At 51.7% G+C, this 27,658-nt stretch overlaps 1 protein-coding gene and 2 long non-coding RNA genes across 3 annotated transcripts in view; 1 reads left to right on the top strand and 2 right to left on the bottom strand.

The window, feature by feature from the left end:
• The window catches only part of si:ch211-286b4.4 (uncharacterized), a 34,900-nt gene that overhangs the window by 1,866 nt on the left and 5,376 nt on the right, over positions 1-27,658 (top strand). Inside the window, exons 9-85 of the mRNA XM_055513827.1 lie at positions 34-144; positions 577-769; positions 898-1,034; positions 1,110-1,334; positions 1,517-1,658; positions 1,767-1,890; positions 2,278-2,469; positions 2,558-2,695; positions 2,773-2,955; positions 3,098-3,292; positions 3,410-3,558; positions 3,690-3,858; positions 3,962-4,096; positions 4,190-4,342; positions 5,056-5,257; positions 5,376-5,516; positions 5,614-5,799; positions 5,992-6,063; positions 6,194-6,320; positions 6,404-6,537; positions 6,692-6,889; positions 6,991-7,140; positions 7,473-7,652; positions 7,751-7,867; positions 8,540-8,689; positions 8,893-9,045; positions 9,139-9,354; positions 9,441-9,545; positions 9,972-10,116; positions 10,229-10,440; positions 10,567-10,785; positions 10,947-11,056; positions 11,295-11,448; positions 11,797-11,896; positions 12,161-12,333; positions 12,631-12,867; positions 13,049-13,176; positions 13,585-13,705; positions 13,927-14,077; positions 14,260-14,399; positions 14,535-14,681; positions 14,972-15,094; positions 15,446-15,601; positions 16,043-16,159; positions 16,233-16,394; positions 16,509-16,727; positions 16,920-17,057; positions 17,197-17,334; positions 17,934-18,149; positions 18,538-18,716; positions 18,941-19,043; positions 19,179-19,337; positions 19,434-19,596; positions 19,822-19,925; positions 19,995-20,174; positions 20,260-20,481; positions 20,742-20,921; positions 21,012-21,203; positions 21,351-21,500; positions 21,588-21,691; positions 21,935-22,137; positions 22,971-23,191; positions 23,288-23,434; positions 23,526-23,690; positions 23,837-23,988; positions 24,142-24,310; positions 24,532-24,640; positions 24,835-24,974; positions 25,058-25,183; positions 25,450-25,629; positions 25,743-25,967; positions 26,056-26,182; positions 26,321-26,520; positions 26,604-26,816; positions 26,907-27,052; positions 27,154-27,281; positions 27,371-27,515. Coding sequence (XP_055369802.1) covers positions 34-144; positions 577-769; positions 898-1,034; positions 1,110-1,334; positions 1,517-1,658; positions 1,767-1,890; positions 2,278-2,469; positions 2,558-2,695; positions 2,773-2,955; positions 3,098-3,292; positions 3,410-3,558; positions 3,690-3,858; positions 3,962-4,096; positions 4,190-4,342; positions 5,056-5,257; positions 5,376-5,516; positions 5,614-5,799; positions 5,992-6,063; positions 6,194-6,320; positions 6,404-6,537; positions 6,692-6,889; positions 6,991-7,140; positions 7,473-7,652; positions 7,751-7,867; positions 8,540-8,689; positions 8,893-9,045; positions 9,139-9,354; positions 9,441-9,545; positions 9,972-10,116; positions 10,229-10,440; positions 10,567-10,785; positions 10,947-11,056; positions 11,295-11,448; positions 11,797-11,896; positions 12,161-12,333; positions 12,631-12,867; positions 13,049-13,176; positions 13,585-13,705; positions 13,927-14,077; positions 14,260-14,399; positions 14,535-14,681; positions 14,972-15,094; positions 15,446-15,601; positions 16,043-16,159; positions 16,233-16,394; positions 16,509-16,727; positions 16,920-17,057; positions 17,197-17,334; positions 17,934-18,149; positions 18,538-18,716; positions 18,941-19,043; positions 19,179-19,337; positions 19,434-19,596; positions 19,822-19,925; positions 19,995-20,174; positions 20,260-20,481; positions 20,742-20,921; positions 21,012-21,203; positions 21,351-21,500; positions 21,588-21,691; positions 21,935-22,137; positions 22,971-23,191; positions 23,288-23,434; positions 23,526-23,690; positions 23,837-23,988; positions 24,142-24,310; positions 24,532-24,640; positions 24,835-24,974; positions 25,058-25,183; positions 25,450-25,629; positions 25,743-25,967; positions 26,056-26,182; positions 26,321-26,520; positions 26,604-26,816; positions 26,907-27,052; positions 27,154-27,281; positions 27,371-27,515 — 12,215 coding nt within the window. The remainder of the gene's footprint in view (positions 1-33; positions 145-576; positions 770-897; positions 1,035-1,109; positions 1,335-1,516; positions 1,659-1,766; positions 1,891-2,277; positions 2,470-2,557; positions 2,696-2,772; positions 2,956-3,097; positions 3,293-3,409; positions 3,559-3,689; positions 3,859-3,961; positions 4,097-4,189; positions 4,343-5,055; positions 5,258-5,375; positions 5,517-5,613; positions 5,800-5,991; positions 6,064-6,193; positions 6,321-6,403; positions 6,538-6,691; positions 6,890-6,990; positions 7,141-7,472; positions 7,653-7,750; positions 7,868-8,539; positions 8,690-8,892; positions 9,046-9,138; positions 9,355-9,440; positions 9,546-9,971; positions 10,117-10,228; positions 10,441-10,566; positions 10,786-10,946; positions 11,057-11,294; positions 11,449-11,796; positions 11,897-12,160; positions 12,334-12,630; positions 12,868-13,048; positions 13,177-13,584; positions 13,706-13,926; positions 14,078-14,259; positions 14,400-14,534; positions 14,682-14,971; positions 15,095-15,445; positions 15,602-16,042; positions 16,160-16,232; positions 16,395-16,508; positions 16,728-16,919; positions 17,058-17,196; positions 17,335-17,933; positions 18,150-18,537; positions 18,717-18,940; positions 19,044-19,178; positions 19,338-19,433; positions 19,597-19,821; positions 19,926-19,994; positions 20,175-20,259; positions 20,482-20,741; positions 20,922-21,011; positions 21,204-21,350; positions 21,501-21,587; positions 21,692-21,934; positions 22,138-22,970; positions 23,192-23,287; positions 23,435-23,525; positions 23,691-23,836; positions 23,989-24,141; positions 24,311-24,531; positions 24,641-24,834; positions 24,975-25,057; positions 25,184-25,449; positions 25,630-25,742; positions 25,968-26,055; positions 26,183-26,320; positions 26,521-26,603; positions 26,817-26,906; positions 27,053-27,153; positions 27,282-27,370; positions 27,516-27,658) is intronic.
• On the bottom strand, positions 14,633-15,571 carry LOC129604980 (uncharacterized). The gene is made up of 3 exons (XR_008696401.1): positions 15,450-15,571; positions 14,926-15,112; positions 14,633-14,775 (listed from the first exon to the last, which is right to left on the bottom strand). It is a non-coding gene; the product is annotated as an uncharacterized LOC129604980 (long non-coding RNA).
• LOC129604979 (uncharacterized) lies at positions 21,058-25,503 on the bottom strand. Its single transcript, XR_008696400.1, has 3 exons — positions 25,405-25,503; positions 21,309-21,494; positions 21,058-21,195 (listed from the first exon to the last, which is right to left on the bottom strand). It is a non-coding gene; the product is annotated as an uncharacterized LOC129604979 (long non-coding RNA).

The following is a 27,658-nucleotide window of genomic DNA, read 5'->3' as shown; positions in this document are numbered from 1 at the left end:
ACACGTAAAATGACGACTGTGCTTTTGCAACAGGCTCTTCGGGTCCTGGTTTGCCTTGTGCTCGGGGAAGATACTGTCCCGCTGGCACCTTAGAGGAAGTGATATGTCCTCGAGGCACCTTCACTCCTCATCAGGGAGCTATAAGTGAGTTCTGTGCACTCCAATCATTACGAAATGTTTGCCTTTTCTTCCATTTCAAATGTAATCCTTAACCAAAATCATTATTTATGCACTTCTTTGCTGTCTCAACTAAAACCAACCTGGTGCCATGGCTCAGTGATTATATAAAAAATATGTGCTGTTTATTTGTCACGAGGGACTGAATTCTATGGATGAGAGCTTGCAACAGATGGCTGCTAAGAGGGCAACGAGAAAAAGCAGCTAATTTTGGAATAAAAACAACTGTCATGTACAAGCTAATCTGTGAATCCAGTGCACAAAATGACTGACTGACGTAACTAAGTGCTCCATAAGCAGATCTAAACCCTACGTGACAGCTTTGAGACATCGTTGGGAGAGACACGCTAATCAAGTTGGTTCACTGCGCTCTGAACTTACATTCTTTCTTTTCTCCAGGTGTGAAAGACTGCCTCAAATGTCCCCGTGGCTTCTACTGCCCCGAGGGGACGAGCGACCCCGTTCCCTGTCCACCGGGCTCGTTCAACCCCCTGGAGGGTCAGGACGAGTTGGCTGACTGCAGGCAGTGCCACGCGGGAAAGGCGTGCACGCAGGTGGCCCTGAGGGCTCCCGATGTCGGCTGCATGCAAGGGTCAGTGCTCTTGTCCAAGGTTTTCTCTCTATCGACACCATGAGCCTGTTATTTCTGTGTTTGGCTGTAGGGGGCAGTATTAAAATCCTGCATTTGCATTGTGCAATCCGTTTGATTTACCCTGACAGGTTTGTGTGTCCGCCCGGTTCTTCCACGCCCAACGCCCCAGCCAACGCCTGCCCACCGGGGACGCTGAGCAACCGCACTGACCTCACCCACCGCTCCCAGTGTCGGCAGTGCCCCGCGCGATACGCCTGTCTCCGAGGTGCCATTTGCCTTTTTACACAGACACAGGTTCAGCTGAGGACATCTCATACTCATATAACATATGTGTCGACAGGAACTGGTGGCATCCAGAGACCACCCCTCTACTGCTTCGCAGGGCATTACTGTCCCCCTGGAACCATGTTCCCCACACAGTACAAATGTCCCGTGGGGACGTGGAGCGGTCAGAGTGGGCTGGAAGCGGAAAGCGAGTGTCGGCCGTGCCCACAGGGCTGGTACTGTCTAACCGGGGCTGGGGCTCCATCTGGTCGATGCAGCTCCGGCCACTACTGTCCTCTCGGTGGGTACAGTAGGTAGTATTTAGCAATTGAAGCCACGCTTTTGGTTAATGTTTAAATTACAATGATTATAAAATATACCACAAAAAGCCAATTACTGCTTTACAAGCGATTTCCAAAGGTTTGTTTGCAGAGCTGTAATTATGAGTCATTCATGCGGATACAACTGTTGATGAATCGCCAGGGACCGCGTACGGCACCCAGTTCCCTTGCCCCGCGGGCACCTACAGCATCCAAATGGGAAACAGACACAGGGAAGACTGCCTGATCTGTCCCGAAGGCTCGTTCTGTCAACGGGGCACCTCCAAACCGTCCCCCTGCCCCGTGTAGGTACAGTAGTAGCTGTGGGCGGCACCGAAGAAAGGACTCATGGAAAAGAATCAAACATGTGGGGTGAAAAGCTGGCGTAATCATTTAAACCCTTCTGCCTCCAGCGCCACGTTTCGCCGCCTGAAGGGAGGTCGGCGGCTGGAGGACTGCTCCGCGTGCCCGGCTGGCTATTTCTGTCCCCACTCAGCCACTGTCAACCCCAGAGTGTGCGGCGCAGGCAGCTACTCCGTAAGGTCCCCTCTATAACGCAGACCGCTGCGACTGGTCGAACTGACAGAACCTGTGGAAAGCCAAGCTGATGTTTCAGTCTCGTTTGTCCGTGAGACATTTGGATTGCCCTATTTTTACATTAGCGTTCTCTTCCCACAGCGATAAGGCCCCACGTCACTCACCATGTTTGCACCTCTTTAAATGTCAACTAAAGTAGTGAAAGTCATTCTTAATTGTCTCTGCGTTATATTGCATTTTGTCAGGCAGCATTGTTCCAGGCTCCTCCAAGATGCAGCATCTCCCCTTCTTCCCTGCATCTTGACTCTGCCTCTGCTCTTTCCCTCCCCCATATAACTCGATATCTTTAACTCCTCTGATTCTCCCTTCATGTTCTCTCGTGTGTAGGACGGAGGCTCTGTGGAGTGTTCTCCGTGCTTGCAGGGCCATTACTGCAGCAATGAAACCACTAGTGAGGAAGCCATGTTGAGCATCATGGTGTGCCCCCCCGGCTTTCTGTGTTCCCAAGGTCTGTCCAGGGACCCCCAGCGCTCGGCCACCCTCTGTCCTCGCGGCTTCTACTGCCCTGGCGGAGATATTGTGAGCGGAGGTTTTTGTATATTTGTTCTGCTTGTCAAGTAGCCAAAGCTCCTCTGATGATTAAACTGAAACAAATGTTTTCTCATAGGATCCCAACCCAATTCCTTGTCCTAACGGCAGCTACGGTGAACGTCCTGGTCTTCGTGACGTGAGTGAGTGCGTCCAGTGTCCTGAGGGGAGCTACTGTTACTCCGATCAGCCTCAGGAGGAGCCCATTACCAGGCCTGTAAGCCCAAATGAATGAAAGGCTCATTATCAGTAATGAAGTTGTTAATATATTTATACACCTTGTACGTGTTTCAGACAGGGGTCTGTCCTGATGGACACTATTGCCCCCTGGGGACAGGCTACCCTTACGCCTACCCCTGCAAGGCTGGTCAATACAGGAATAACATCATTGGCCACGGTGGAAAGGCCTGTGTCTTATGTCCATCCAGTTATTACTGCAGCTCACCAGGAACTCACATACTCGCCATCTGCCCTCAGGTGCAGTGGAAAAATCCAATATCTCCAGAAAAGCCTTAGAAGTAACTGCCTCTGTAGCTGTGCTGTTCGCTTTATTTAAAAGGTCTCCGGGAGTAAAGGTCTGTTTCCATCTCCCTTTCTCCTTCTGCTGTGCACTTCACAGGGCTTTTACTGTCCAGAGGGCACTTCTTCCCCGAAAGCCTGCGCTGAAGGAACCTACGGCTCCCGCTCCGCTCTCGCCGACAGCTCTGAGTGCACTCCCTGTGGCGGAGGCCAGTACTGCGCTGGCGTGGGCCTCTCACAGCCCTCTGGAAGCTGCAGGGAGCGCTTCTACTGCAGGGAGGGCGCCAAGTCTGCAGTACGAGAATGCTACCTGAATCATTTCTTGCATAAAGCTTGTCATTAATTCATAATTGTTTTAGTGACTAATTCTGTATCCTGTTAAATTCCACTGCTTTTTCCGTGCGTGTACCAGACACCAGCTGATGGTCCAACAGGAGGACTGTGCCCAGCAGGAAGTTACTGCCCCCCGGCCTCTTCCTCACCCCTGCCCTGCCCTCCTGGAACCTTCAGCAACACCTCTGGCCTCGGGAAAGCCCAGGAGTGCGTCAGCTGTCCGCCAGGGTGACAAATCCTCTACTCGCTCACCCTGCGTCTCATCAATATGACTTTTCACATACCGTGTTCGTTTTCTCTCGAACCACACCCTGTGCGGAGGGAGCCTCTGTTTCTTAACGTCCGCACGTGTCTTTCAGATTCTATTGTCTAGGCTACAACAGCACCTCACCTTCAGGCGCTTGTTTCGCTGGTTTCTACTGTAACGGAGGGTCGGCTTCCCCCGTTCAGAACGAAGCGGACGCGGGTCATTTTACCGCGGAGGGGGCGTTCAGGTCGCAGCCGTGTCCTCTTGGCACATTTCAGCCGGTGGGTAATAACCTGGGCAGAATACAGAGGGTGTACTGTTAAAAATCACTAATGAGGTGAAGGCATATTGAAGGCTATTCCCATGTCTCTAAATCCCCATCAGCATCGAGGCTCACAGGCGTGTGTGGAGTGTCAGGGAGGCAGACTGTGTAACCAGACGGGCTTGTCTCAGGCTCCTCTGTGTCCCACGGGACACTACTGTCCTCCAGGGTCTCCTGTTGCTCGGCCCTGCCCCCCAGTTAGTATCTGCATGTGCTTGTAAAACGTGTTCTTCTCATTAAATTTGCGTATCTAATACTGAACGTCATGCTGTGTGATTGTTATCACGAAGGGCTCTTACTCTGACCAGCCCGGTGGTGAAGCTGCGGAGCACTGTCGGCCGTGCGAGGCCGGCTGGTTCTGCAGCCGAGTGGGTCTGTCGGAACCTCAGGCTCCCTGTGACCCTGGACATTACTGCACCTCAGGCGCCTCCACTGCTTCTCCAGTAAGAATAATGGTGTAGCACACACGGTGGTGGCTAATGTGGACTAGCATTTTCACAATACCATTCAAATTACACTTTAAAGTCCATTTATTAATTAAACAGAATGTGATTTTTTTCTGGGATTGTATAACAGAAAATTATGACGATGTCATGTCATTATGTATGTCCATTATATGTAATGTAAGTCTATAGTTTTTGAAAGGCAAGTTGGAGAACACAAGGATCTTTTCCTTAAGCTCATTTCTAAAAAACCCTTGACATTTTGTCTGCTATGTAGCTGCACATTAATTATGCTTCTAATTTATTTTCGCCTAAGTTTGCCAATCAGATTTTGTTGGCACGTGACGGTGGATAGACCAGGAGGCAGGACGATGGCAAAGGAAAGAAAAACTGTCTGGGTTTTCGGGTTAGAACGTCTCCGCTTCGACTGTGCGGCTGATTAGATGACAGCCATTCATTTCCCACACACTTCGAATGCTAAAGTGCTTTCTGTCACTTCTGTGAATGTGGATTTCGAAGGCAATGTTTACAGTAGTTCAAGTTTGCATTAGTTAAATAAATAAATGCTTCTCACGAGCGTGTCGGACGAGCTGCACTGCGTGGGACATGAGTGACAGCCACCAACCCCAAACTGTTTAATTTGGAAACTTCTAATACAACTGGAAGCCAAAATGAATGTTCACATTTGAATCATTAACGCAGCGTTTCCACAGGTGGCTGTGGCGTCTGGGGGCGTGTGTCCTGCCGGCTACATCTGTCCACGGGGGACAAAGTACCCCCAGCAGCACCCCTGTCCTCTGGGAACCTTTAGCAGCGCTGTGGGAGCCCAGAACTCGTCTTCCTGCCTGTCGTGTCCCCCAGGACTCTACTGCAACAGCACTGGACTTAGTCAGGCCTCAGGAATCTGTGACCCAGGTACTATTGGTAGTGATTAGATTGATTATGTCACCAAACCATATGAAAAGTATTGATGTATGCATGAATGCGTTCTCTTTGTATCCTCTTTCATGTCTGCCCACCCGCTGGATTACAGGGTATTACTGTTCAGGAGGGGCAGTGTCTCCAGTGCCCACGGATGGCGTGACCGGGGACGTTTGTCCGCTCGGACACTTCTGTCCCATGGGCTCAGCTTCTCCTCTAATCTGCCCTGATGGAACTTATTCGAACACTACAGGTACGGAAAAATAACCTTTTAGCCCGACATGACATCTATCAACATCTAAGATGCTATGTGACGTTTGTGGTCCCTATTATTTTCCCCTTGGGCGAAGGTGCGGAGGTATGTGGCGAGTGCCCCCCGGGGACCTACTGTCTCTCAGGGGAGGGCGTGGAGCCCTGCCCAGCGGGCCACTACTGTCTGGGTGGGGGTGTCGAGGCCATCCTGCCGTGCCCTCCTGGCACATACAGCCCTCAGTTCGGCCTCAGCCAAGTGGAGCAGTGCCTCATCTGTCCAGCAGGTGAGAGTGTTGCCTCTTGGATGTCTTTATCGCTCTCTTTCTGAGACACTTTATTGTCCTAAGCTGTATTTGGTGAATGTGTTGAAAAGTATGTAAATATAGGCAAATCGCATTTCTTCAAATAAGAGAAGGAATGTATTGTTATACTGAGTGATTTCTTAACAAGACTCTTAACTGCTTTGCATTTTACAGGCTTCTACTGTGAGGACTGGGGTCTGTTTGAACCCACTGGGCCGTGTCAGGCGGGCTACTACTGCATAGCAGGTACGCTACGTGAATAATGCCGGCAACAAAGGATGCCTTTTAGGAGTCCCCTGCTCCGCTATAAACGGCTGCTGCTCAAACTGGGCTGAACAACTTCACTAAAGCTAAGAAAACTGTGCAACTTGTCAAGGCGTGAACTTTCAGAATCCAGATGGGAACTTCAGCACAGGAGTTGGGGGAGCGTGTCCTCTGGGGAGGTACTGTCACGAGGGCACCAGTCTGCCTCTGCCATGTCCACCAGGGACCTACTCTAATAGGTTTGCTATAAATATGACAATTACATGCAGCACTTTCAGCTGTTTCCCTTTTTTACTACATATGTATGTGTGTGTGGTTGTAGCCTTTACCTGACAGACCCCTCTGGCTGTAGTCCATGTCCGGCGGGATACTTCTGTGGCACTGTAGGCCTCACTCGTCCATCTGGACTGTGTGAGGAAGGGTTTTACTGTCCAGGGGGAGACACAACATCTACAGGTAAAACTGGAAACATACTAACTTATATTTGAAACTTATTTGTATTATTAAAGTTATTAGTTTTTAGGTTTTAAAATTATAGCAGAATCATGTACTCTTTTCTGATTCAAGATTTTCAGCAATTTACTAAACGTAATTAGATTCCCCTCTCCAGGCTCAGCGGGGGGTCCTTGCCCACCAGCTCATTACTGCCCTGAGGGGAGTGGCAGCCCGTTGCCCTGCCCCGCTGGAACGTACACCAATCTCACAGGCCAGCCACTGTGCTCCCGCTGTCCCGCTGGATACTACTGTCCAGAAAAGACTGGCAACTTCAGCAAGTTCCCCTGTCCCCCTGGATTCTACTGCCTCGACGGTAGAATCCCCCGAAACACCGAGTCATGGATATGTTTCTTCAGAAGTGAATAATAGACATATTGTAAAACCTCTATGTTTGTGATGCTCATGTCTGTGTAGGTACTAGACACTCCACGCAGTTTCCCTGTCCTCGTGGATATTACAACCCAGAGCCCATGACTCAGAGTCTGGACAGCTGCTTGCCTTGTCCTCCAGGCCACTACTGTGAGAAGGAGAGGCTGACCAAAGTATCTGGAAAATGCAAGGCCGGTTAGTAATATTGCATTTTCATCAAAAATACAGCTGCGACCATAAAGCCTAGTTGTCCGGCTTTGCTAGCGATCCAGTCCAGAGCAGTCTGATAGACACGGGGGCAGCACAGCCTCCGATTACTCACCACAGTCATTATTTTTGCTCCACTCATGACTCACTCACTCATCTCGCCCTGCGGTTTCACCCGGTGCTGAGACAGCTGACATTTGTCCACCGCGGTGCCACTGGACTTGTCGGCAGGAAGTGTGCGTTGGTATCGCGGGGACAGTCTGCAGCCAAACCATCAGTGTATCACCTTCAACTGTCTCACCCATGACTCCTGCCCGCAGGATGGTTCTGTGTGTCGGCGGCGTGGAACTCCCAACCCTTCGACCTGGACAACTACACAAATGCCAACTGTCTGTGTCCAGCCACCTCCACGGGGGGGCGCTGCCAGGTGGGCTTCTACTGCCCCCTGGGTAGCACAGAGCCCCTCCCTTGTCCGCCTGGACATTTCTGTAACATCTCAGGTACAAGGCATAGCAAACCCAGCAACTTTTACCAGTCAGCACCTTTAGGCTCTTCACACATGTCGATTATTTGCATTAAAATACAAACACTGTATTAGGTTTGGCGCTGCCCATGGGTCCCTGCTCCGCTGGGTACTACTGTGCAGGAGGCGCCACTGAGGCCAAACCAACAGATGGAGAGACAGGCAGCATCTGTCCACCTGGGACATACTGTGGTAGGCCCCTACAGCGGATTTCATTACGTTAATTGTATATATTATACTGTATAGAAGTGGAAATATGGGGCTGGACATTGAAGCCTACCAAAGCCTGGCAACATGCTTTATTATAATATGAATGTTATTTACAGCCCTAAACCCCACCACACACACACAAATGCAATAATCCAATAATCCATGCACATGTTTAGAATCTCTTCCTTTATAAACATAGTTAAAGAGGAAATTGTAAAACAGTGTAACTTAAAGTAATTTGCATGAAATGGACTTCACAGAGCGACGGAGCACACTATAGGTCTCATAATACCTTACTTTATATTCACAGCGAGGCTCTTTGGGGTTGATTTGAATTGTTGATAGAGCATGAAGGCCCCAGCCTTTAACACTGAACTTCGCTTAAGATTCTTCTGCTCCTCTCCTCAGTCCCACATCTATGCAAATTAGATTGATTGACAAATCTAAAATAGTCATAACTGAGTGTACTGTAGCTGGACACCTCGAACTGGACCACCTAGATCACTCATGGGTGTTAGTGAGTCATCCTGTCTGTCTGTTGCTAAACCGTTGACCTGTGTGGGGCGTTTGCATGCTTCCTGCTCAGCGTGTCCTGCCACACGTGACACTGTTATGAATGAGTGATAGTCCACTTCAATCATTTTCTCTCTACAGCTGAGGGGTCAGAGGAGCCAGAGTTGTGTCCAGCTGGTACGTTCTCCCCAGAACAAGGTGCAACCGGTGAGGCTGGCTGTCAGCCGTGTACTGCAGGGTTCTACTGCAGAGGGCCGGGTCTCAGGACTCCAACTGGACCCTGCAGCCAAGGTCAGTCTGTAAAGCGTTTTGATGCATATGAATATCATCTACATACATTAAATTGGCTACTTTCCACAGCACTAAGACAAGTAGTTGCAACAGTTCAACGGGTCATTTGTCTGCCTCTAGTGTACAAACCGACCCTGTGATGGACTGGTAGCATGTCAGCTTGCCTCTCACCACAAAACACCTGTACCCTTTCACATTGATAGGCCATTGGTGCCCTCCAGGCCAGACTGTGGCGACAGCTCTACCCTGCCCTCGAGGTCACTTCTGCCCCGTGGGTAGTGCAGCCCCAGAGCCCTGCCTACCTGGAACCTACCAGGACAGAGACAAACAGGCAGCTTGCGCTACATGTGAAGCGGGTGGGCGAACTTCTCAACCCTGTTTACCCTCATCTGAATGTCTTTTGGACTTGTCTGAGTTTAAAAGTCTGCATTTCTCACCCATTTCTCAAGGGTATTTCTGTGATTCAAGACTTGGTCCAACCAACGCCTCTTTGCTGAGGCCCTGCCCTAAGGGACACTACTGCCCCGCAGGTACGGCGCTGGCCAGACAGCACCCCTGCCCCAAAGGCACCTTCAATGGGAGGCAGGGCGCCGGCAGCCCAGCAGACTGCGCGCCGTGCGCCGCTGGACAGTACTGTCCTTCCGTGGGTCTGTCCGAGCCGTCAGGTTGGGTCACTCTTGTGAGGTCAAACATGTGGTTCTGCAGACGTGCTGACTTTAGTGTTGCTGGTGACTTGCTGTCCTGCCTCTAGGACCCTGCCAGGCTGGTTATTGGTGCAGAGAGGGGGCATCCTTTTCCAGTCCCCGGGATGGATTCTCAGGTTCCCTGTGTCCGCCTGGTCAATACTGCCCCTCAGGTAACTTATATAATAAATAAATAACCAAGTTGCATGGGGTTCCCTTTTTAAGACAACGTTTTTGGATGCACGTATTTCATAGGCTAATTCAACCAAATTTATACTGTGCAAGGCCATTAACATTCGGCTCCATTATATTCTAGGGCTACAATGTTTTATTCATGCTAATTACCATTTGGTGGCCTACAAGAAGTTCTGACAACATTTATCTTGCAGCATTTGATTAGATTCTTCTTATTAATTTGTATACTTTTTTCTGTCTGACTTGAGCTGCTGACCTATGATTCAACATGCTGCTCCTGGGTACAGCCTGCCTTGTCCCGAGTTGCTCCACACTGCACTCCGCACTGAGTGCGTTTCGCTTGTTTGGTTCCCCTTGTTGCTTCACACTGTGTTGAAACACGACTTCTCGTCTCATCCGTGCAGGGACCACAGCTCCCATGGCTTGCCCAGAAGGAACGTGGTCAAACAGCTCAGGCCTGCGTGGCCCAGAGGGATGTAAACCGTGTCTGGGTGGATTTTACTGTGGCTCTGCTGGTCTGACTGAGCCTAGCGGACCTTGCAGCGGGGGGTACGCCACCCTCAGATACATTTAATTTCATCTTATCACCACCGGCTTCATGACTAACCTCTATGGGTTCTACAAATTTTAGTTTTACAGCCTTCGTGTCATCTTCTTTCAGATATTACTGTACAGGGGGCGCTGTCACATCCACCCCTACTGATGGACTCACAGGAGGACCTTGTCCCGAGGGTTCCTACTGCCCAGAGGGAACCGCTCAGCCCGTGCCCTGTGATCCGGGGACGTATGTGGCCGTCACACTTGCAACCCAGTGTGATCCCTGTGTGTCCGGCTGGTACTGTGTGTCTGGGTCTCTGTACCTGTGTCCTGCAGGTTTGTGATTGTGTAATAAAACATATAATTATGTTTTCACTTGACATGCTTTATTCTATGAATTAACAAATATAAACAATCAGGAAAGGCTGACATATATTTACGTATTGTCCTGTTGGACTACAGGCTTTTATTGTCCTGAAGGAACCGGGTATGACTTGAGAAGCTGTCCAGAGGGAACTTACGGGCCTGACCCCGGCTACTGGTCTGTCGCTCAGTGCAGACAGTGTGACGGTGGCCATTACTGCGCATCCAGAAATGGCACAGCTGTCACTGGACCGTGTCAGGAGGGATATTACTGTTCACATGGAAACACCTCTCCACAGCCCGTCTCACAGGCCGCAGGTAAGCAGACGTCTTCACTGCCGTGCTCCCACGGTCAGCTCACAATTCTGGGCAGAGAGTGTGTAATAACACACGTTTTTCTCTCTCACTTGCGAGGGGAATTAGAATAGTCAGTGCTCCTATTTTGAACGGGTTGACGAATTCGCCCGTCTGTCCGTCAGCAGGAGAGGGAGGCCCGTGTCCTGCCGGCTATTACTGCCCCCTGGCCACCGTCCATCCTCTGCCTTGTCCACGTGGAACATTCTCTAACCTCACGAAACGGGTCTCCCAGGTCACTTTCACCCAGTAGCAAATTAAATAAATCATTACTTGTGTCAAATTATTAAGTGTGAATCATTAAGTAAATGCACGACAGATTATATAATGGTTAACCAGCTACTCCATGTCTTATTATGACAGCCAGTAAAAATCAAATCCCAAATCCAAGTTGTATTATAGCAAGCTCTCCTTTTTCATTCTCCTGTAGCCACTGTTACTCTCTCATTTGTCTTTCTCATTTCCCCTCTCAGGAGGACTGCCAACCGTGTCTCCCTGGCTACTATTGTGCTGCTGTGGGCTCGTCAGAGCCTTCGGGAAAATGCTGGGAAGGTTTCTTCTGTTCCGGCAGAGCAGATCGCCCCGACCCCCCTTTCACGGACGTCCGTGGAGGACCGTGCCCAAAAGGTGATTGGATCCTTAGGCCGTGGAAACATTACAATAAAGTAATCAGGTCGCTATTGTTTAGCCAATAATTAGCAAACAAAAGGCGATGCTTTGCATGTATTGTGGGGAATACAAAAGGACGCAGAACTTGTGAAGCACCTAATTAAGTTTGAAAATGCACAGCTTAGTAAACAGGTGAAAACAAAACACACGCTTAGGTTAATGGGGGCTAAACATCAACAGCTGCCGTGCTGCTGACAAAGGAAATCGAACCCCGTCCCCGTGGACCGCGCGACTCCGTTTGTGCTAAAGTGCAAAAGTCCGCTCGCGTGCGCGTCGCTTTCATGACTCTTGTCTTCACACAAACAGGTTATTACTGCTCCGAGGGCTCTGCGGCTCCGCGGCCGTGCCCCCCGGGAACCGTCGGCGCAGAAGACGGCCGAGCCAGCTGTAACTCCTGTCCCCGGGGGTAAACGCGCTTATCAGCCACACACAGTAACTCTGTAAACATAGACGCATTCTCAAACAGGAACATGATGGATTATGCAGTATGGTTTGTGCATAAATGAGCACACACACACACGCACACACACACACACACACACACACACACACGCACACACACACACACACACACACACACACACACACACACACACGCACTCACACACACACTTCTTTTATCAGATGCAGCCAGGAACTAAATGATCCCATCTTTGTTTTGTCTGGGTAGCTTTTATTGTCCCGGCCACAGTAATGGCTCTCTCCTGGGGAGCTATGAATGTCCAGTGGGTCATTACTGTCCGTCTGGGACTGGGTCGAAACACCAGTACCCATGTCCCGCTGGATCCATCAACCCACACGTGCGGATGACCAAGCCCCAGGACTGCTCACCGTGCCCTTCAGGTCATACACCGTTTACTGATGCTAATTAAACAGGGTAAATAGCTGACTCAGCGACGAGCGTGAACCCGGTGGTTAATGGGGTGCTGCATTAAGAAAATAAGCCACGTTATAAGCAGGGAGGAAAATGTGTACGTACAGTACCAAATTAGCAGTGACTATGAATAAACCGAGAGCAGCCGAGTGAGCAGATAATCCACCCAGTCCAATGTTATGCTTGTTCTGCATTCTCTGATGTGCAGGGCTTCTTCCAGGCAATTCCCCATTCCACTCACTCTCGCCATTCTCCTCCGGAACCAGGCTCGTTCTGCTCGTCCCCTGGGAACGCTGTTGCATCAGGCCCGTGCGGCGCAGGTTACTACTGCCTCTCTGGAGCCCGCTCACCTACACCGGAGGACGGAGGTGCAACGGGCGACAGGTGCCCCGAAGGTCATTACTGCCCCCGGGGCTCCTCGGCACCGCTCCCCTGCCCCACTGGACGCTACAGCAGCCAAACCGGGACCAGTCACGCCTCCGACTGCCTGCCTTGTCCTCCGGGTTGGTTCCCATCAGCGCAACTCAACACGTGGCTGTTTAATTATCAGTCTTGTATCTATTAAGCGTCCGGTATATACCTCGACCCCCTCCCTGTCGGCCGCCGCTCAGCTTCGTGCCTCTGGTTTTGCAGGTTTCCTGTGTGTCACCAGAGGGCTCTCTTTCCCTTCTCATGTTTGTCCAGCTGGTTCTTACTGTCCAGGAGGAGAGAACAGCAGCTCTGTTCTCTGCTCACCTGGGAACATGTGCCCAGCTGGCTCGGATTCACAGGCGCCCTGCTCACCGGGGACCTACCAGGATCTACCTGGACAGGTGAGAAACAAGTCTGCACCTGTTCTGATAGTTCCTGCTGGCCCACAGCCTGTGTGCACGCACTCAATGCAGTGAAATCATCAATAGCCCCTGTGCTGCCACTCAGTAATAACAGTTATTCTGGGCTAAAATACATGTTTTGCCCCCATGCATTTTTAAATGTGTGCCGAGTCTGTGCAATTTGTATAGTGTTTCCCAAAGCAAGGACACTCTCCTACAGCCGCTCCATTTCTTTCAGCGCCCGTGTTTACTGTCGGAACTTTACAGTCCGCCTTTTATCATTTCCAAAAACATTTCAGACATTAAAGTACCCGCGCCTGTTGATATTCATGAACATCTGCTGTCATCATTTACTGCGGGTTTAGTAGTGTGTTGAAAGTTGAAGTGCCCCCCCCCCCTCTCCCACAGGCAGCGTGTGCTAAATGTCCAGCGGGGTTTTACTGTGCGGCATCGCTGGACGCTGACTTGGGCCGTGTGTCTGGGACTCGTACCCCAACGCTGTGTCCTAAAGGACACTTTTGCCCACCAGGTAGGATTTATCCTCATGCAAACATCTGATATGTAAGTCACATACATGACAGCAATGCATAAAATGCCAGTTTGTTTGGTGATGATGTGTTTTCTGATTATGCAAGCGGCCATTATGGAACATACAGCTGTCTAGATAAGGATTTACTTCACAGAGCGTCCTGTGCAGTTTGGACCCCGGTTCTGGACCATCTGTAGACATTGTTTGCGGCCTCTCAACAGGAACACAGTCTGGTGTGGCATTCCCATGCCCAGCTGGCACCTTCGGCAGGCAGATGGGCCTGTCCGACGAGTCGGGCTGTGAGCTCTGCCCTCCGGGGAGGTACTGTGGTTCTTCTGGGCTGGCTGCTCCCACCGGGGTCTGCTCCCCTGGGTAACACAGACTATGAACGGCACGGCGACATGCTTATGTTTAATGTTGTCTCTCCTGTCTATAATTAAACATCCCATATGCTCTCCCCCTCTCCCTTTGCCTTTGTCGTCTATCACTCTCTACATCCCGCGCTGCCCCCCCCCCCCCATCATTTCTGTTCCCATCATCCCTCTGCCCCTTAGTTACCTTTGTATCCACGGCGCTGTTTCTTCTCAACCAGAGTCGGGCCCGACAGGGCGCCGCTGCTCTGCAGGGTCCTACTGCCCACCTGGCACTGACTACATGGTTCCCTGCCCCGCAGGCACCTTCAGCTCCATAGATGGTGACACATGACATGAAACCATTATGCACACACAGCTTTGGAGACATTTAGCATAAAATTAGTATGGTTTTAAACCATTTTGCCTCTAGTATTTAATTGAGGTCGTGTTCAGCGGCCTGTATTCTCGTCTATCAGGGGCAGTTTCTGTGGAAGCGTGTCAGCCCTGTTTACCTGGGCGTTACTGCGCTGAGGTCGGCCTCTCCTTGCCGAGCGGCCCCTGCAGGCCCGGCTTCTACTGCACAGAGGGCTCGCAAACAGCCACGCCTTGGGGCAATAACACAGGTAACGGGCTTCTTCTGTTCCCTGCCCTTTACGCAGTGTTAATGAATGCACGCCGACGTGCACAACTGGTTATTTTAGGATTGGTATTTGCAATCTACAACAAAAAAATATATAAAAGCTTTGGGTAATTTGAGGCAGGCTTGCAAAATATTGCGCTGCCCCATTTTGTTTCATTACTCTCCTGTTTTAATGTAACATTTTCATTCTGTAATATGGCTCTGGCCTTTTTAGTTCACTCACTAACCTAATAAGTAATGACGTCCAATAAAGGTCCATTGTCTGAGTTACAGGAGATACCAGATCCCCGTCCCCACTTTCTGGCGATTCAACCGCGGGTCGTTTCCGTGGTAACGCGTGTCCTGCTGGCCACTTTTGTCCTGAGGGGAGTGCGCAGCCAAGCCCGTGTCCTCCAGGTAGAACGTCAACACGTCCTCAGAGAAGAGAAAACGTTGTGTTGTCATCTTCATGAATATATTTCAGTGCCTCGTCATTTCCCTGAACGAGGGACGTGTCCGACCTCTTGCTTTTATGACACTGCCTCCAAATGAGCTGCACAGTACCATAAAAGCCCCCAGAGGTACCGTATAATAGTTTAATGTAACAAGACCTTCAGTGGAGGCTGTAAAAAAAGAGCCCAATAAAGCTGTCCTAATAGTCAGCCAGCTACTTAACTGAGTGAATGTATGGGGCACATGACACTATTATACTGTCTACATACATGCAGCATATGTGTGTGTGTCACATGACAGTTCTCCTCCATAAAGGTACCTTCCTGGGCAGGTCTGGTGCCGAGTCCGAGGCTGACTGCGAGGCTTGTTACCCGGGCTTTTTCTGCCCTTCTTGGGCCCAGACCTCTCCTGATCTCCTCTGTCCCCCCGGGTGGTTCTGTCCAGCGGGATCAGTGTCTGGACATCAGCCAGGTACCCTCTCCACTGTGCATCATCAGGGGTCGGCTCACGTTTGACCACTGTACTCTTTGCACTTTCCACATTTCCCCGTTTCCGCACAGAGAGGCGGCGTGTGCTCAACGCTTCAAGTAGCGCAGTGCGTTTCAAGAGTTAAGCTAGGTGTAAATAACCACCTCATGGACGTTGCATCACCCTCCTGTTTTCGGGCATTTTGCTAATTTGAGCATGGAATGGCCCAGAACCTATAAATAGCCTCTGTCAGAGTCAGAGCACCTGCTGCCGAGCCTGCTTTTCTCCTCTTCTTGCCTCCTACAGGGTTTTCACACTGGACCAACACTCGGTGAAATACACCAGTTAATCTGTTTTCCACCGATAACACTTTCTGTTCCGTATTCACGGAGGCGACTCTGCGTTGCACACGCTTTAAATCGCCTTTGTCTGCCGGTGCCGCAGGCCGTCGGTGTCTGCTCGGCCACATGTGTCCACGCGGCAGCGCCGAGCCGGCCGTCTGTGGCTCTGGCACCTTTCAGGCCTCACCTGGACAGCCCGTCTGTAACACCTGTCCCCCAGGTAATTAAGAGACACCAGTGCGCTGGACGATTAACCGAGCCGCGAGTGAAGTCACCCCCTTTGCTTTGCTCAGGTTTCTACTGTGTGGAGGGTTCTTCTGTGCCGGCGCCGTGTCCAAGTGGCCATTTCAGCCGGTCAGCCGGTGGGACCTCCCACAGCGACTGCTCCTCCTGCCCCCCTGGCTCCTTCTGCAACAGCAGTGCTCTGACGGAGCCGTCTGGGCCCTGCAGTCCAGGTCCGCTCCTTCATCTCCCACTTGAACTCGCGTCAAAGTGCCTTGTTAGTCACGTTCAGTAGTCGCAACTTTTGCTGAGTTCACGCAGCGGGTGCGGTGAACGTCTCGCCACAGGTCACTTCTGTTCGCGCGGGTCCACCGAGCCCGCTCCCGTCTCCCAGCACTACGGGGACGTGTGTCCCGTGGGACACTTCTGTCCTCAGGGCAGCGGTTCACCCAAACCCTGTGCTGTCGGCACCTTCCTCCAAGAGGCTGGAGCCTCCTCGTCCTCTCACTGCCGTCCTTGCCCTCCAGGGAAGTACTGCCTCAGTCCTGGCCTCTCGCAGCCGACAGGTAGTGGCTTTCACTGAGCATCCCATTAGCCAAGGCTAATCAGCCTCATCGCGACTTAATGAGTGCACAGTGTAAAGCAGCTGTGTACAGGTTAGCCTGGTCTCAGACCTGTGAATCGCTGCGCACGGTGATTTTAAGTCTGTTCATCAGATACACATCCACTATACTGAACTCAGCACATCTCTTCGCTAGGTCTGTGTTTTGCAGGTTTCTTCTGTTCTGGGGGTTCAGAGAGCCCCACACCTCGAGCCAACTCCTCGCTGCTCCACTGCCTTCATGCAACGCTACAAGAGGAGACGAACAGCGGCCCCGGCTTCAATAACGACTCTGGTACAACGTTGGCTTTGTGTGTCGCCGTTAGTCCGGCAAAGCAGCAACGTCAAATGTAAAAAAGGAGAGGAAGCTGCTCTTCTCCTCCGCTCTGCGTTTTCTCCATCGCTCATGCATTCCGGCCTGCGTTCTCTTACAGGGAGCAGAGACACTGGCTGGATTGAAGCGGTGCCGGGGCCGCGGGCGGACGCGGACCGCGCCGTGACTCACGCGCCGCCGTGTCTCAGGGGTCCACATTATGCGTGTTCCGCCTACAGAGGAGATTTGTGCCCCAGGGGTGGGTGAATCCTGACCGTGAACTTGTTGTGATGCCGTGTGATGCTTCGCTCCCCCCCCCCCCCTCGGCACACACCTTATCTTGGCTCCGCGTGACACGGCGGCTGTAATAGCCGTGACGTATGAGCTATTTCTCCTCATCTGTTCCATTCGCGCAGCCTTATCTTCACACTTCGCGCCGATGACCGAAATTCAAAGCGAGGACAATATCGTTCAAAGAGCGGACGCCCGATTCTTTTCTGTCACGGCTGGGTTTTGAATACGTCACAGATCGCTTCGCTCGCTCGCGCTGTCGGCTGCACTCCATCACGACGTTATCTTCACGGTGCGGGAAAAAACACGGAGCAGGCACGGCGGTAAACATGGTAATAGGTACTGGAGCGCCTGCCGATGATGTTTAATCCTAAAGGTGCACATTCCCCCGTTTGAAAGCCTGAAAACTCGCATGTGAGCGTTGGGGCCTCCCTTCGGAGCAGATGAAAACGCTTGGTCGGCGATGCAGATAAAGAGCGGCTGCGAGTCTCTGCAGGCTGAGCATCATATTCCTCCTGATGGGGCTGCTGCTGTCGCTGGAGCTGATTTATGTCTCCGGTTTCTCAGGCTTCTACTGTCCCTTGGGTTCTGCCGCCCCCCGGCCCTGTGAGGCGGGCTCACACTGCAACCGGACCGGTCTGGGTGCTCCAGCGGGGCCCTGTGCTGGCGGGTTTTACTGCTCCAGAGGTTCCACGCACCCCCATGGAACGCCCTGCCCCCCCGGACACTATTGCCCCCCTGGAGCTCCTCTTCCTCTGCCCTGCCCTCCTGGCACCGTGAAAAGTGAGACTTTGTGGGTTGGTGATGGGTTCACTTTGTTTGGACACACTTTCGTTTTGTTACGCACAGTCTTCATGGGAATCAGAGTCAGACTTGCGCTGGGTTGATCCGTTCGCCAATGCGGGGAACTATGAAAAACGTCAGCTAAATCCCGCTCTCTCCCTTGGGCGCTTATGAATAATTTTAGTCACAAGTGGTTTGATCATGTAATTGCATTCTTGTCTTGTGGCAAAAAAAATGTGCCTCGGCTCCGTTCTACTCTGTGTCTCATACGGAATGGGATGAGGAAATGGCTGTTTTTTGACATTTATTAAGCGATTTTAAGTCATCAGACAAACGACGACTCTATAGACTGGGCTGTTTTAATAAAGCCTTTTCTCCCGTCCCCCAGCTTCTCTCGGCGGCTCCACGGTCCAGGCTTGCCAGCTGTGTCCTCCAGGCCACTACTGCCACCAGAGAGGCAGCGCTGAGCCCAGTGGCCGCTGTGCGGAAGGCTACTACTGTCCCGAGGGGCAGAGCTCGGAGAGACCCCAGCAACATGTCTGCTCCGCGGGACATTATTGCGAGAAGGTCAGCCATTAAGGGTTGATCCTCCAGCTGCTGTCAGTCAGCGCTGCTGAATATCGTATGCCAAGTCTTCCCCCTCAGCCTTGTTTCTATTCTGCCACGACAAGCGCGTTGTGTAATGGACGCTTCCCTCGGTTCCTTGTTGTCTTTGCTCTGCCGTAACGCTCCACGACGCCTGTTCCCCTGTAGATTTACAGCCTATTAAATCTGTTTACCGCTGGCTCCAGGGCAGCGTCAGGCAGACGGCCTGCCTCCCGGGCAGCTACCAGCCCAGACGAGGCCAGGGCGGCTGCGAGACGTGCCCCGCTGGATCCTACTGTCGGGATCAAGGTGAGGCTGACGGGCCCGGGCGGGTTGTTATTTGACAAAGTCATTCACGGACGGGAGCGCGAGCGTAATCACCCCGTAGATCCTGGCTGCGCTTCGAATGAATGAAAATAAATGGTCCGTTCAATGCTACATCAGGAGTGACACGTCCACTTCCCTGCGAGAGAGGGTTTTATTGTCCCAGCGGTTCGGCGAATCAGCGCCCCTGTCCGGCGGGCACCTATGGGAACGGGTCGGGGCTGGTGGAGGAGCGGCAGTGCTCGCGCTGTGACCCTGGGATGTATTGTAAAGGAGCAGGTACAACTCTGACCCCCGTTATTTCTCCGGGACGCGACCGCCGCTGTAATGGAGGCACCATAAACCTGGCTCAGATGATGCTACGTGTCGTTACAGGGGGTGCGGTTCCGAGTGGCGCGTGTGCTGCGGGGTTTGTTTGTGTGGGCGGAGCCTCTCAGCCTTCGCCGGCCGACGGGCTGACCGGGTTCCCGTGCCCTCCTGGGTTCTTCTGTGCGACGGGCACATCGGTACCAAAACCCTGCCCACGAGGAACGTTCAGGTTATCAGCCATTTCCTGTCTGTGTCATAGTGCATGCTGGTTAACTGCATCATTTAATGTAGGTGAAATTTCATATTTGTAGGATATGATTAAATCCACAGGTGATGATCGATGCTCAACTAATCTGAAGTGTTATGGAGATTCCTCTGATGCAATGCTGAGCAATTATTATCCAGACTGTATGAAGTAGTGCTTTAAGTTTGTTGACCTGTTCCTTCCTGGAAGTGAGCAGAGTGGCCTCGTGGGCGAATCCCAGTGTCGTAGCTGCATCCCTGGCTTCTACTGCTCAGAGACGGGCCTCTCCGCCGTCTCCGGACCCTGCCTGCCAGGTGAGCGCTCCTTCGTTCCGCACGAGGCCCAGCTTCTCCACACGTTTGAGAGCGAGCCTCCCCCCTCAGGGTTCTACTGCCTGGAGGGCTCCCGGACGGCCACGCCCGCGTCGAGCGCATCCGGAGGCGTTTGTCCAACAGGCCACTACTGTGCAGAGGGCAGTGGCGTGCCGTCGCCCTGCCCTGCTGGCTCCTACCTGAATGACACCGGTGCCAACAGCGAGGATGCCTGCAGGCCATGCCCCCCTGGTCAATACAACCCTATAACCTATAAACTAAGCTACTGAGTGGACTCGCCTTCTGTGAATGCGCCCTCACTGTCTGTCTTCTCCAGGTTGGTTCCAGGATTTATCAGGCCAGAACAAGTGTAATCCCTGCCCTCCCGGGTTCCACTGCCAGGCTCTGAGTCCCAGCCCCACCAGGGGCAGCCTCACTGGAGTGTCGGCCCCCTCGCCCTGCCCAGCTGGCTACATCTGCCCCAGAGGGAGTCCAGGCACTCAGCCTGTCCCCTGCCCTAAAGGCACCTACAGCCACAACCAGGGTCTCACAGCGATAGGTAGAAACCCATTAGCTCTCTAGGAAAAAGGCAACTCTGGTTGTTTGTTTCCTTAAAAGTATTTGAAGATTCATTGGGAGAGTAATATGATTTATTGAGGCTGATATGGGTTGGGATTCAAATCATATTTGCTTGTAGACGACCTTCAGACAAGGCCCTAAAGTGTTTTTAGATATATATTTTTAGATATTGACGTCACCAAGCAAGACGCTTGTTCTGGTCCGTGTTGGGGTCCAAGTTGTGGGCCTTTGTGTTTGCAGGCGAGTGCCGGGTGTGCCCAGCCGGGCTGTTCTGTGGCTCAGAGGGTCTGACTCAACCATCAGGAACATGCGCTGCCGGGTTTCTGTGCCTGACGGGCGCCACGGTGCCGAACCCGACTGACAACACAACGGGGTCGCTCTGTCCGCCTGGGACGTTCTGCCAACAGGGCCAAAGAGCGGGTAGCTGGACCGAGATGCACCCAGGCCTCTGTGGATTCCTGCGGGTTATTTTCTGCGCTGCACAAATTGAATAAACTGCTTGTGCTCCAGGTGACTGCTGGCCGGGCTTTTATTGCGACTGGGGCTCCAGCAGAGCGGATCGGGCCCTGTGCCCGGCTGGCTCCTTCTGCCCCGGTGGAACGCCCGTCCCTGTGCCATGTCCTGCAGGAACGTATGGCCCCGACACCGGCAACGCCCATCAAGACAACTGCTCCACCTGCACGGCTGGCTACTACTGTGAAGGTGGGAGAACATTTACGATCGGTATTTTTGTACAGTCCATTCAAAATAAGCCCGCGGGTTTTCCAGGCTGTGTGTGTAATCGTTTCAAATGCATTATTTTATTACTTTCGCTGGTCGTTGTATTTCTCTCTTCCGTTTGTGACCCAGTTGAGGGCACCGTGCAGCCCGCCCTGTGTCCTGCTGGGTTCTACTGCCCTCCAGGGCTGGTCCTGGGACTGCTGTTCCCCTGCCCCCCTGGCACCGTGCAGAGCCGGCTCGGAGCTTCCGGTCCCGATGCTTGTCTGCCCTGCCCTGCTGGTACGGGGGGGATTAGTTATGCTCTGCTAATTGTGCACAGTACAATACTTTGTTTGTTTTTTTTTTTAATTTGACTGTTTTGTTCAGGGATGTTCTGCGCTCGTCCCGGTCAGTCCCAGCCCACAGGGCCCTGTGAGGCAGGATTTCTCTGTCCCGCCGGGTCCACCAGCCCAAATGCTGCTGAGCACCAGGTGTTGTTCTTGTTTTTTTCTGTAAACTGGCAACGATGGTCAATCTGGTCAATCTGTAATGAGTTAGTGTGTTAGACAGTATTAACCCATTTGGCTTCCCGTTTTCATCCGCTTTCTTTCCAGCCCCCAGGGAAAATGCTGGCTGTCTCGTTGCTATATTCATCTTATACAATAATAGATATTCTGAGGAAAAGTGGAGAACTCATTAATGTTATCAGGGCTTTATTTTTTTCTTATCCTCAGGGGAATTCAACCAGAAGCAGCCTTTGCCCTCCCGGCTACTACTGCCCCTCGGGGACCGGCCACCCCCTCCCCTGCCCCCCGGGCTCGCTCTCCAAAGCCCAGGGCCTGAAACGCGCTGAAGACTGCCCGCCCTGCCCCTCTGGACTCTTCTGTGACAGGCCTGCGATGTCGGAGCTGTCAGATGCTCTCCCGTGCCACGCTGGGTGAACAATTCTGCTGTCTTGCTTTTTCCCATTTCGAATCCCCCCCCCCCCCGTGTAGATTATTCATGCTGTTCACTTTACTCTGCTTCTTACGTGAAGAGAAAGTAAACAAGACATTTGTTTTGTTTCGCTGGGAATGTCCCTGTTCTCACCTTTGAAAAATCAAGCAGATAATCGAGGACAACAAATGCGATTTGTGAGATGGGATGAGGGAGCAGTTGTCTTCTACAATATACCTAAGACTGCGAATATTCATACAATATTCAATAAAGACCCTGAGATAAAAGCCACTTTAAAGCACCTGCAGCACTTCAGTGTGTGCCAAGGTTACAGAGTGAGTTCATTTCCACTTTATTTATGAGCTATAAATAAGAAGATCTGAGGAGAGAGAATCTGACCCAGGGGAGGTAAAGGTTCAAATCAAATACTAACTGAAATACAGAAAAAGTTTCTACACTGTGCCAAAGCCATTTAGAAACCGAATGCACTCACTCGAATCTGAAGAAAATCACATTAAATGTTCAAAAACTCAACGTAAAATTGGTTGAAGGTAAATATTCACTATATATTTCTTTTTCTTCTGGTACCAGTTTATGAAATCTGCTCATGAACTCATCACAAATTGAAATACTGCCAATTAAAATCTCTAATAACGTTTTTTTTTGTGTGTGTGTGTGCTTTGCATGTGAACACTGTTTACTGTTGCCTCAACTTGAACCTATTTATAAGACTGTAACCGCCGTGTTTTTACAAAATGGACAACAGATTGTTGGAGCTGACTAATGGCAGTTGGCCGTGAAACATGAAGTTTGTTTTCCTGTTTATCCCTGCAGGCATGTGTGCCAGGGCGGCAGCTCCAGTCCCAGCCCATCAGACGGTTCCCATGGCTACCTCTGCCCTGCCGGCCATAGCTGTCCTGTTGGCTCTGCGAGCGAGGTGCCCTGTGAGCCTGCAACTTACAGCCCTGCTCCTGGAGCAGCTCGCTGCATAATGTGCCCTGAAGGGACCGTGTGCTCCTCCACAGCCACTCAGGAGCCCTCTCTTTGCCCCGCTGGTGAGGATGCTGTAAATAATTTACCCCTTTGTGTAAAGTATCAGCGTCCAGTAGTGCCCAGTGGTCAGATACCTTTTTTTTAATTATTATTTCCAGGTCATTTTTGTTCTGCGGGGTCAGCCCTGCCTCAGCCCTGCCCTTTAGGCACCTTCAGCAACCAGACTGGAGCCCACTCCCCTTCTGTGTGCAGGCCCTGTCCCTCTGGACTGTTCTGTAGCTCATTTGGAGCCTCAACACCACAAGGTGACGAAATGTTTAGGGATGATATTTGAGCCTTTTTTTGCAAAACGTGCACAGCTTTCAGCCGATTGAAAGCTGATTGTATTTTGTTTAGGAGCTTGTTTGGAGGGTTATTTCTGCCGAGGTGGAGCCGTGGGACCAACCCCACAGAGCTCTGACGAGTTCCCGGGGAATGGGCCTTGCCCCTCGGGTCACTACTGTCCAGCAGGGAGCCTCTCCCCAGTCCCATGTCCCCTGGGCAGCATCCGTAACACTACGGGTATCACACGCTCCTGTAGTCTGACTGTTTGTTGATCATACCTAAAATCATTTGCATCCATTTCATTACTTTATCTATTTATAGTGCGTTCATATGTCTGACAGGATATATGCTTGTCGCCACTGTCTGCTTCCGTCCTGTCATAGGAGGTGTCTCCATGGAGAGCTGCTCTGCTTGTCCTGCAGGTCACTACTGCGCTGCCGAAGGCCTCTCCAGCCCCAGTGGCCCCTGTGCTGCTGGTTTCTACTGCCCTTTTGATTTCTCTTCAACCACTCCACATGCCTCCCTCTGTCCCAAGGTCTGTCCCACAGAATTCCCCTCCCTCTCTTTGCCTTTTTTAATTGAACATAGATTCTTATTGTTTGCTCACAGTGTACACGCACCACCACAGAGCGACATGCTGTGTCTTATACTTCCTCTCAGATTTGTCTTGCCGTTCATATTTTTATAGGGCCACTATTGTCCTGAAGGCTCAGCCCTGGCGTGGCCCTGTCCGACGGGACAGTACCAACCGAACCCGGGCTCAGACACCTGCATCCCCTGCCGGCCGGGCTTCTACTGTGAGGAGGCCATAGTGGGAGAACCATGGCCCTGTCCACCACACTCATTCTGCCCTGCAGGTTTATAAAAAACGTTTTATTATTTTAATCTGCGCGTCAGCAAGTTGCATTTTGCTGAGAAATACATTTCATCTTGTTACTTTGATGCGTACACAAACCAGTTGTTACTGGGAGGGAAGAACCATAAATCAAAGAAGAACATATTAAAACTGTGAGGACAAGCAGTTATGACATGTTCGGTTGTAGTTGAGCCTCTTTGCTCCACTTTGCTGCATTTGTAGGCACCATGGTACCTCAGCCCTGCCCTAATGGGACGTACACTCATTCCAACCAGGGGGGACTACAGGACGAGAAGCAATGTTTACACTGCCCACCAGGGAAGTTCTGCAGGTACAATAACTGCTTCATCCTAATAGCAGATTCTGTACTGTATCATGTCCAAGAATCGTGGTTCAGAAGGTCGGTTAATCTATTCTCTATTACTCTCTATTATGTCTAACAAAGCACCAAGCATGTGTTTAAGGTGTCTTTAGTTGTGTTACTGCGTTTGCAGTATATTGCAGTAAAGTTCATACTGTCTTCAGGGCTGGTAGGATCCTGGGCGTGTGTTCTGCAGGCTACCTTTGTATTTCTGCCAGCGCAGACTTTACCCCTCAGGGTCCAATGCCCGACACCACCACCAAGTGCCAGTGGGGCATGCAGTGTGCAGGCCCATGTCCTCCAGGTACCACAGTACAGTATGGGTTGTGTTTAAGCGCTACGTTTAGCGAAAGATGTGCTAAAGATTGACAGCGCTGTTTATTTTAGGTTTCTATTGCCCTGAGGGCACAGAGGAGGCTCTGCAGTGTCCTGCAAATACTATCAGGAGACTCCCAGGAGGTGGAAGCCTTCAGGACTGTTTATCCTGCCCACCTAAGTACTGGTGTAAACCTGGTATGATGTCGTTACTGTAATACGGTTTTCAGGCAGGGGTGCTGCAAGGAGATCTAATAGCTTTACTCATTTCGTTGTTCCAGAGGAGTAGCAAATGATTCTTGGTCAACAGCAGACTGTCTGCTAAGTAGCTAAGTAGATTCTACCAGCACCCTAGGACAGTTTACACCCCATGCTGGGATCTACAAATAGACACATAAGGCATAAAAAATGTCCTATACCTTTTTCCCCGAAAAATCGTTGTTTTTCACTGTGTTTGCTTGCAGGAGACCCAGTCCTTCATTTGTGTCCCGCTGGCCATTACTGCGATGGGCTGCCTGGCAGTGACTTCAGCGGCGGAACAGGACCCAGGCCATGTTCCCCCTACACGTATCGAGCTTCTCCGGGGGCAGGCAGCAAGGGCGACTGCCTGCCCTGCCCCCCCGGTTCGCACTGCAACAGCACCGGTGTGGCAATCGCTGCATGACACACGCATTTAAAGGAAATGCGTTTGAAACTGGTTATTTTGATAAGCCCTAAGGTTTGGGTGTGTGTTCTGAGGCGAACTGTTGTTTACCAGCGCTTACAGACTACACCAGCACTCCCTGCCCACCCGGTCATTGGTGCAGTGGGTCCGGACCCCCCGTCCTCTGCCCAGCAGGCACTAAGAGGCCCCTTCCTGGGGCTGCTGCACCCAGCCAGTGTGAGCCCTGTGCAGGGGGAACCTTCTGCCCAGACCCTCGCTCTACAGGGGTGCCCAATATAGATGGGATTCCGTGCAGGGCGTCTTATCAGTGCCCCGAAGGTGGGTTTATAATGGTAGCACGTTATTAGCACCTGGATGGAATAGTGTTAAAGCGAGTTGCTGTAGGGAGGCTTTGATCATATTCCAGGTGCCGTGGCAGAGAGGCTGTGCAGAGCTGGCTCATATTGTGGACCTCAGACTTCCGAGCCTCAAGTGTGTCCTGAGGGGTATTTTTGTCCTGAGGGATCTCATTCCTACAATACGCCCAAACAAGTGTAAGTGGACGAAGGGGCCAACGAACCAAAACCCACAGTAGCGTGTTAATGAAATGACGCAAGCCCCAGGGCTTGGGATGAATTCTACAGGGTGTGGTTTGGGGCTTTATAAATAACCCTGTTTCCACTGCCCTGCAGCTGTTTGTTTCCCTACTACTGCCCAGCCAACAGCTCTGCCATGAAGTCCTGTGACGGGGGCTCCGTGCCTGTCAACACCAGCGGGCTCAGGGGATCCAGAAGCAGCTGCTGTAGTGTGTGTGAGGGGGGCACCTACCGTCCGCACCTATCCACGCTGCTACAATGCCTTCCGTGCCCGCCAGGATACTTCTGCCCCCCAGGTATCTGGTTACAGGTCTCAGAACAGCATTTGCTATTTTTCTGCCCAACTCCAGATGAGGCCCGGGTTTCTTTTAATTCACAGGTGCTGTGGACTATAAAGCTAACCCCTGCCTTCTTGGCTATGTCTGTGCCATGGGATCCACTCACCCGGAGCCCTGCCCCCCTGGTACCTTTGGGAAACTGACTCATGCTAAGGCAATGAGCGACTGTCGGCCGTGTCCAGCTGGCACCTTCAACCACCTGCATGGCCAGAAGGCTTGCTTTCCCTGTGGTAGCTCCTCTACCTCACCCGCTGGTCAGAACCAGCGTCCAGATCGGATCAGATGCTGCTATTGCTGCTATTAGACATGATCTGGAGCCCTCACTGTGTCACGCCTGTCCTCAGGTTCTTCTTCCTGTACCTGCATTGGCAAGAACCGTGCGTTCCAGCACTCGGACGGGTCGTGCCTGTGCAGAACTGGTTTCGTCTTCTACGATGAGCTGGATTTTAAAAGCTCTGGCGCTGACAGTGGGTTGGACTGCCAGCCTGAGGTCAGTGTCCAGTTTAAAGCCAGGTTCACCCACTCCCTTCAAAAGAATGTTTTCATCAAGCCTCAGTCCTTGTTGAGGTTCACATACGTTTTTTGCCTCAGGTCAACACACGATGTGCCACAGGACGGGTTCGTCTAGCGGCGTCCAGAGACTGCGTGTCACCCTCTCTCTACTCCTGTAATATCACCTGTGGCCCACTTGGAGGAACTCTGGATGTGGGGATGGGAATGTGAATGCCTTGTTCTTAACTCCCCGGTTTTAAAAATTCCAATCATTTCCTACCTCTAACATCGTATGTGTCCCTCTGCGCCTTGCTAGCTGCGAGTGCGAGCGCTACGTGTCTGCCGAGGAGCTGTGCGACGCTCCCTGCCTCTCCAGACTGCCTCAGCTCTCTGCCCAGTTCTCACCAGACGGCTACCTGCTGCTCAGCCTCAAGGAAAGACACAACATGGTCTGGGCCCGGGTGAGACAGAGGCGACAGAAGCATCTACGAACCAATGTTCACCAACGTCTTAGTCATTTTTATGTAATAAGTCTGAATAGACACGAGGAAGCTGCCTCCACACAGAGAGAAACAAGGCCAGCACACCATTAGTATTGTAGTGA

This window comes from Betta splendens, chromosome 13, assembly GCF_900634795.4.
Source record: "Betta splendens chromosome 13, fBetSpl5.4, whole genome shotgun sequence".
Classification (NCBI taxonomy): Eukaryota; Metazoa; Chordata; class Actinopteri; order Anabantiformes; family Osphronemidae; genus Betta; species Betta splendens.
Note: the sequence above shows the minus strand (reverse complement) of the source record. Positions and strands in the feature narration are given on the sequence as shown.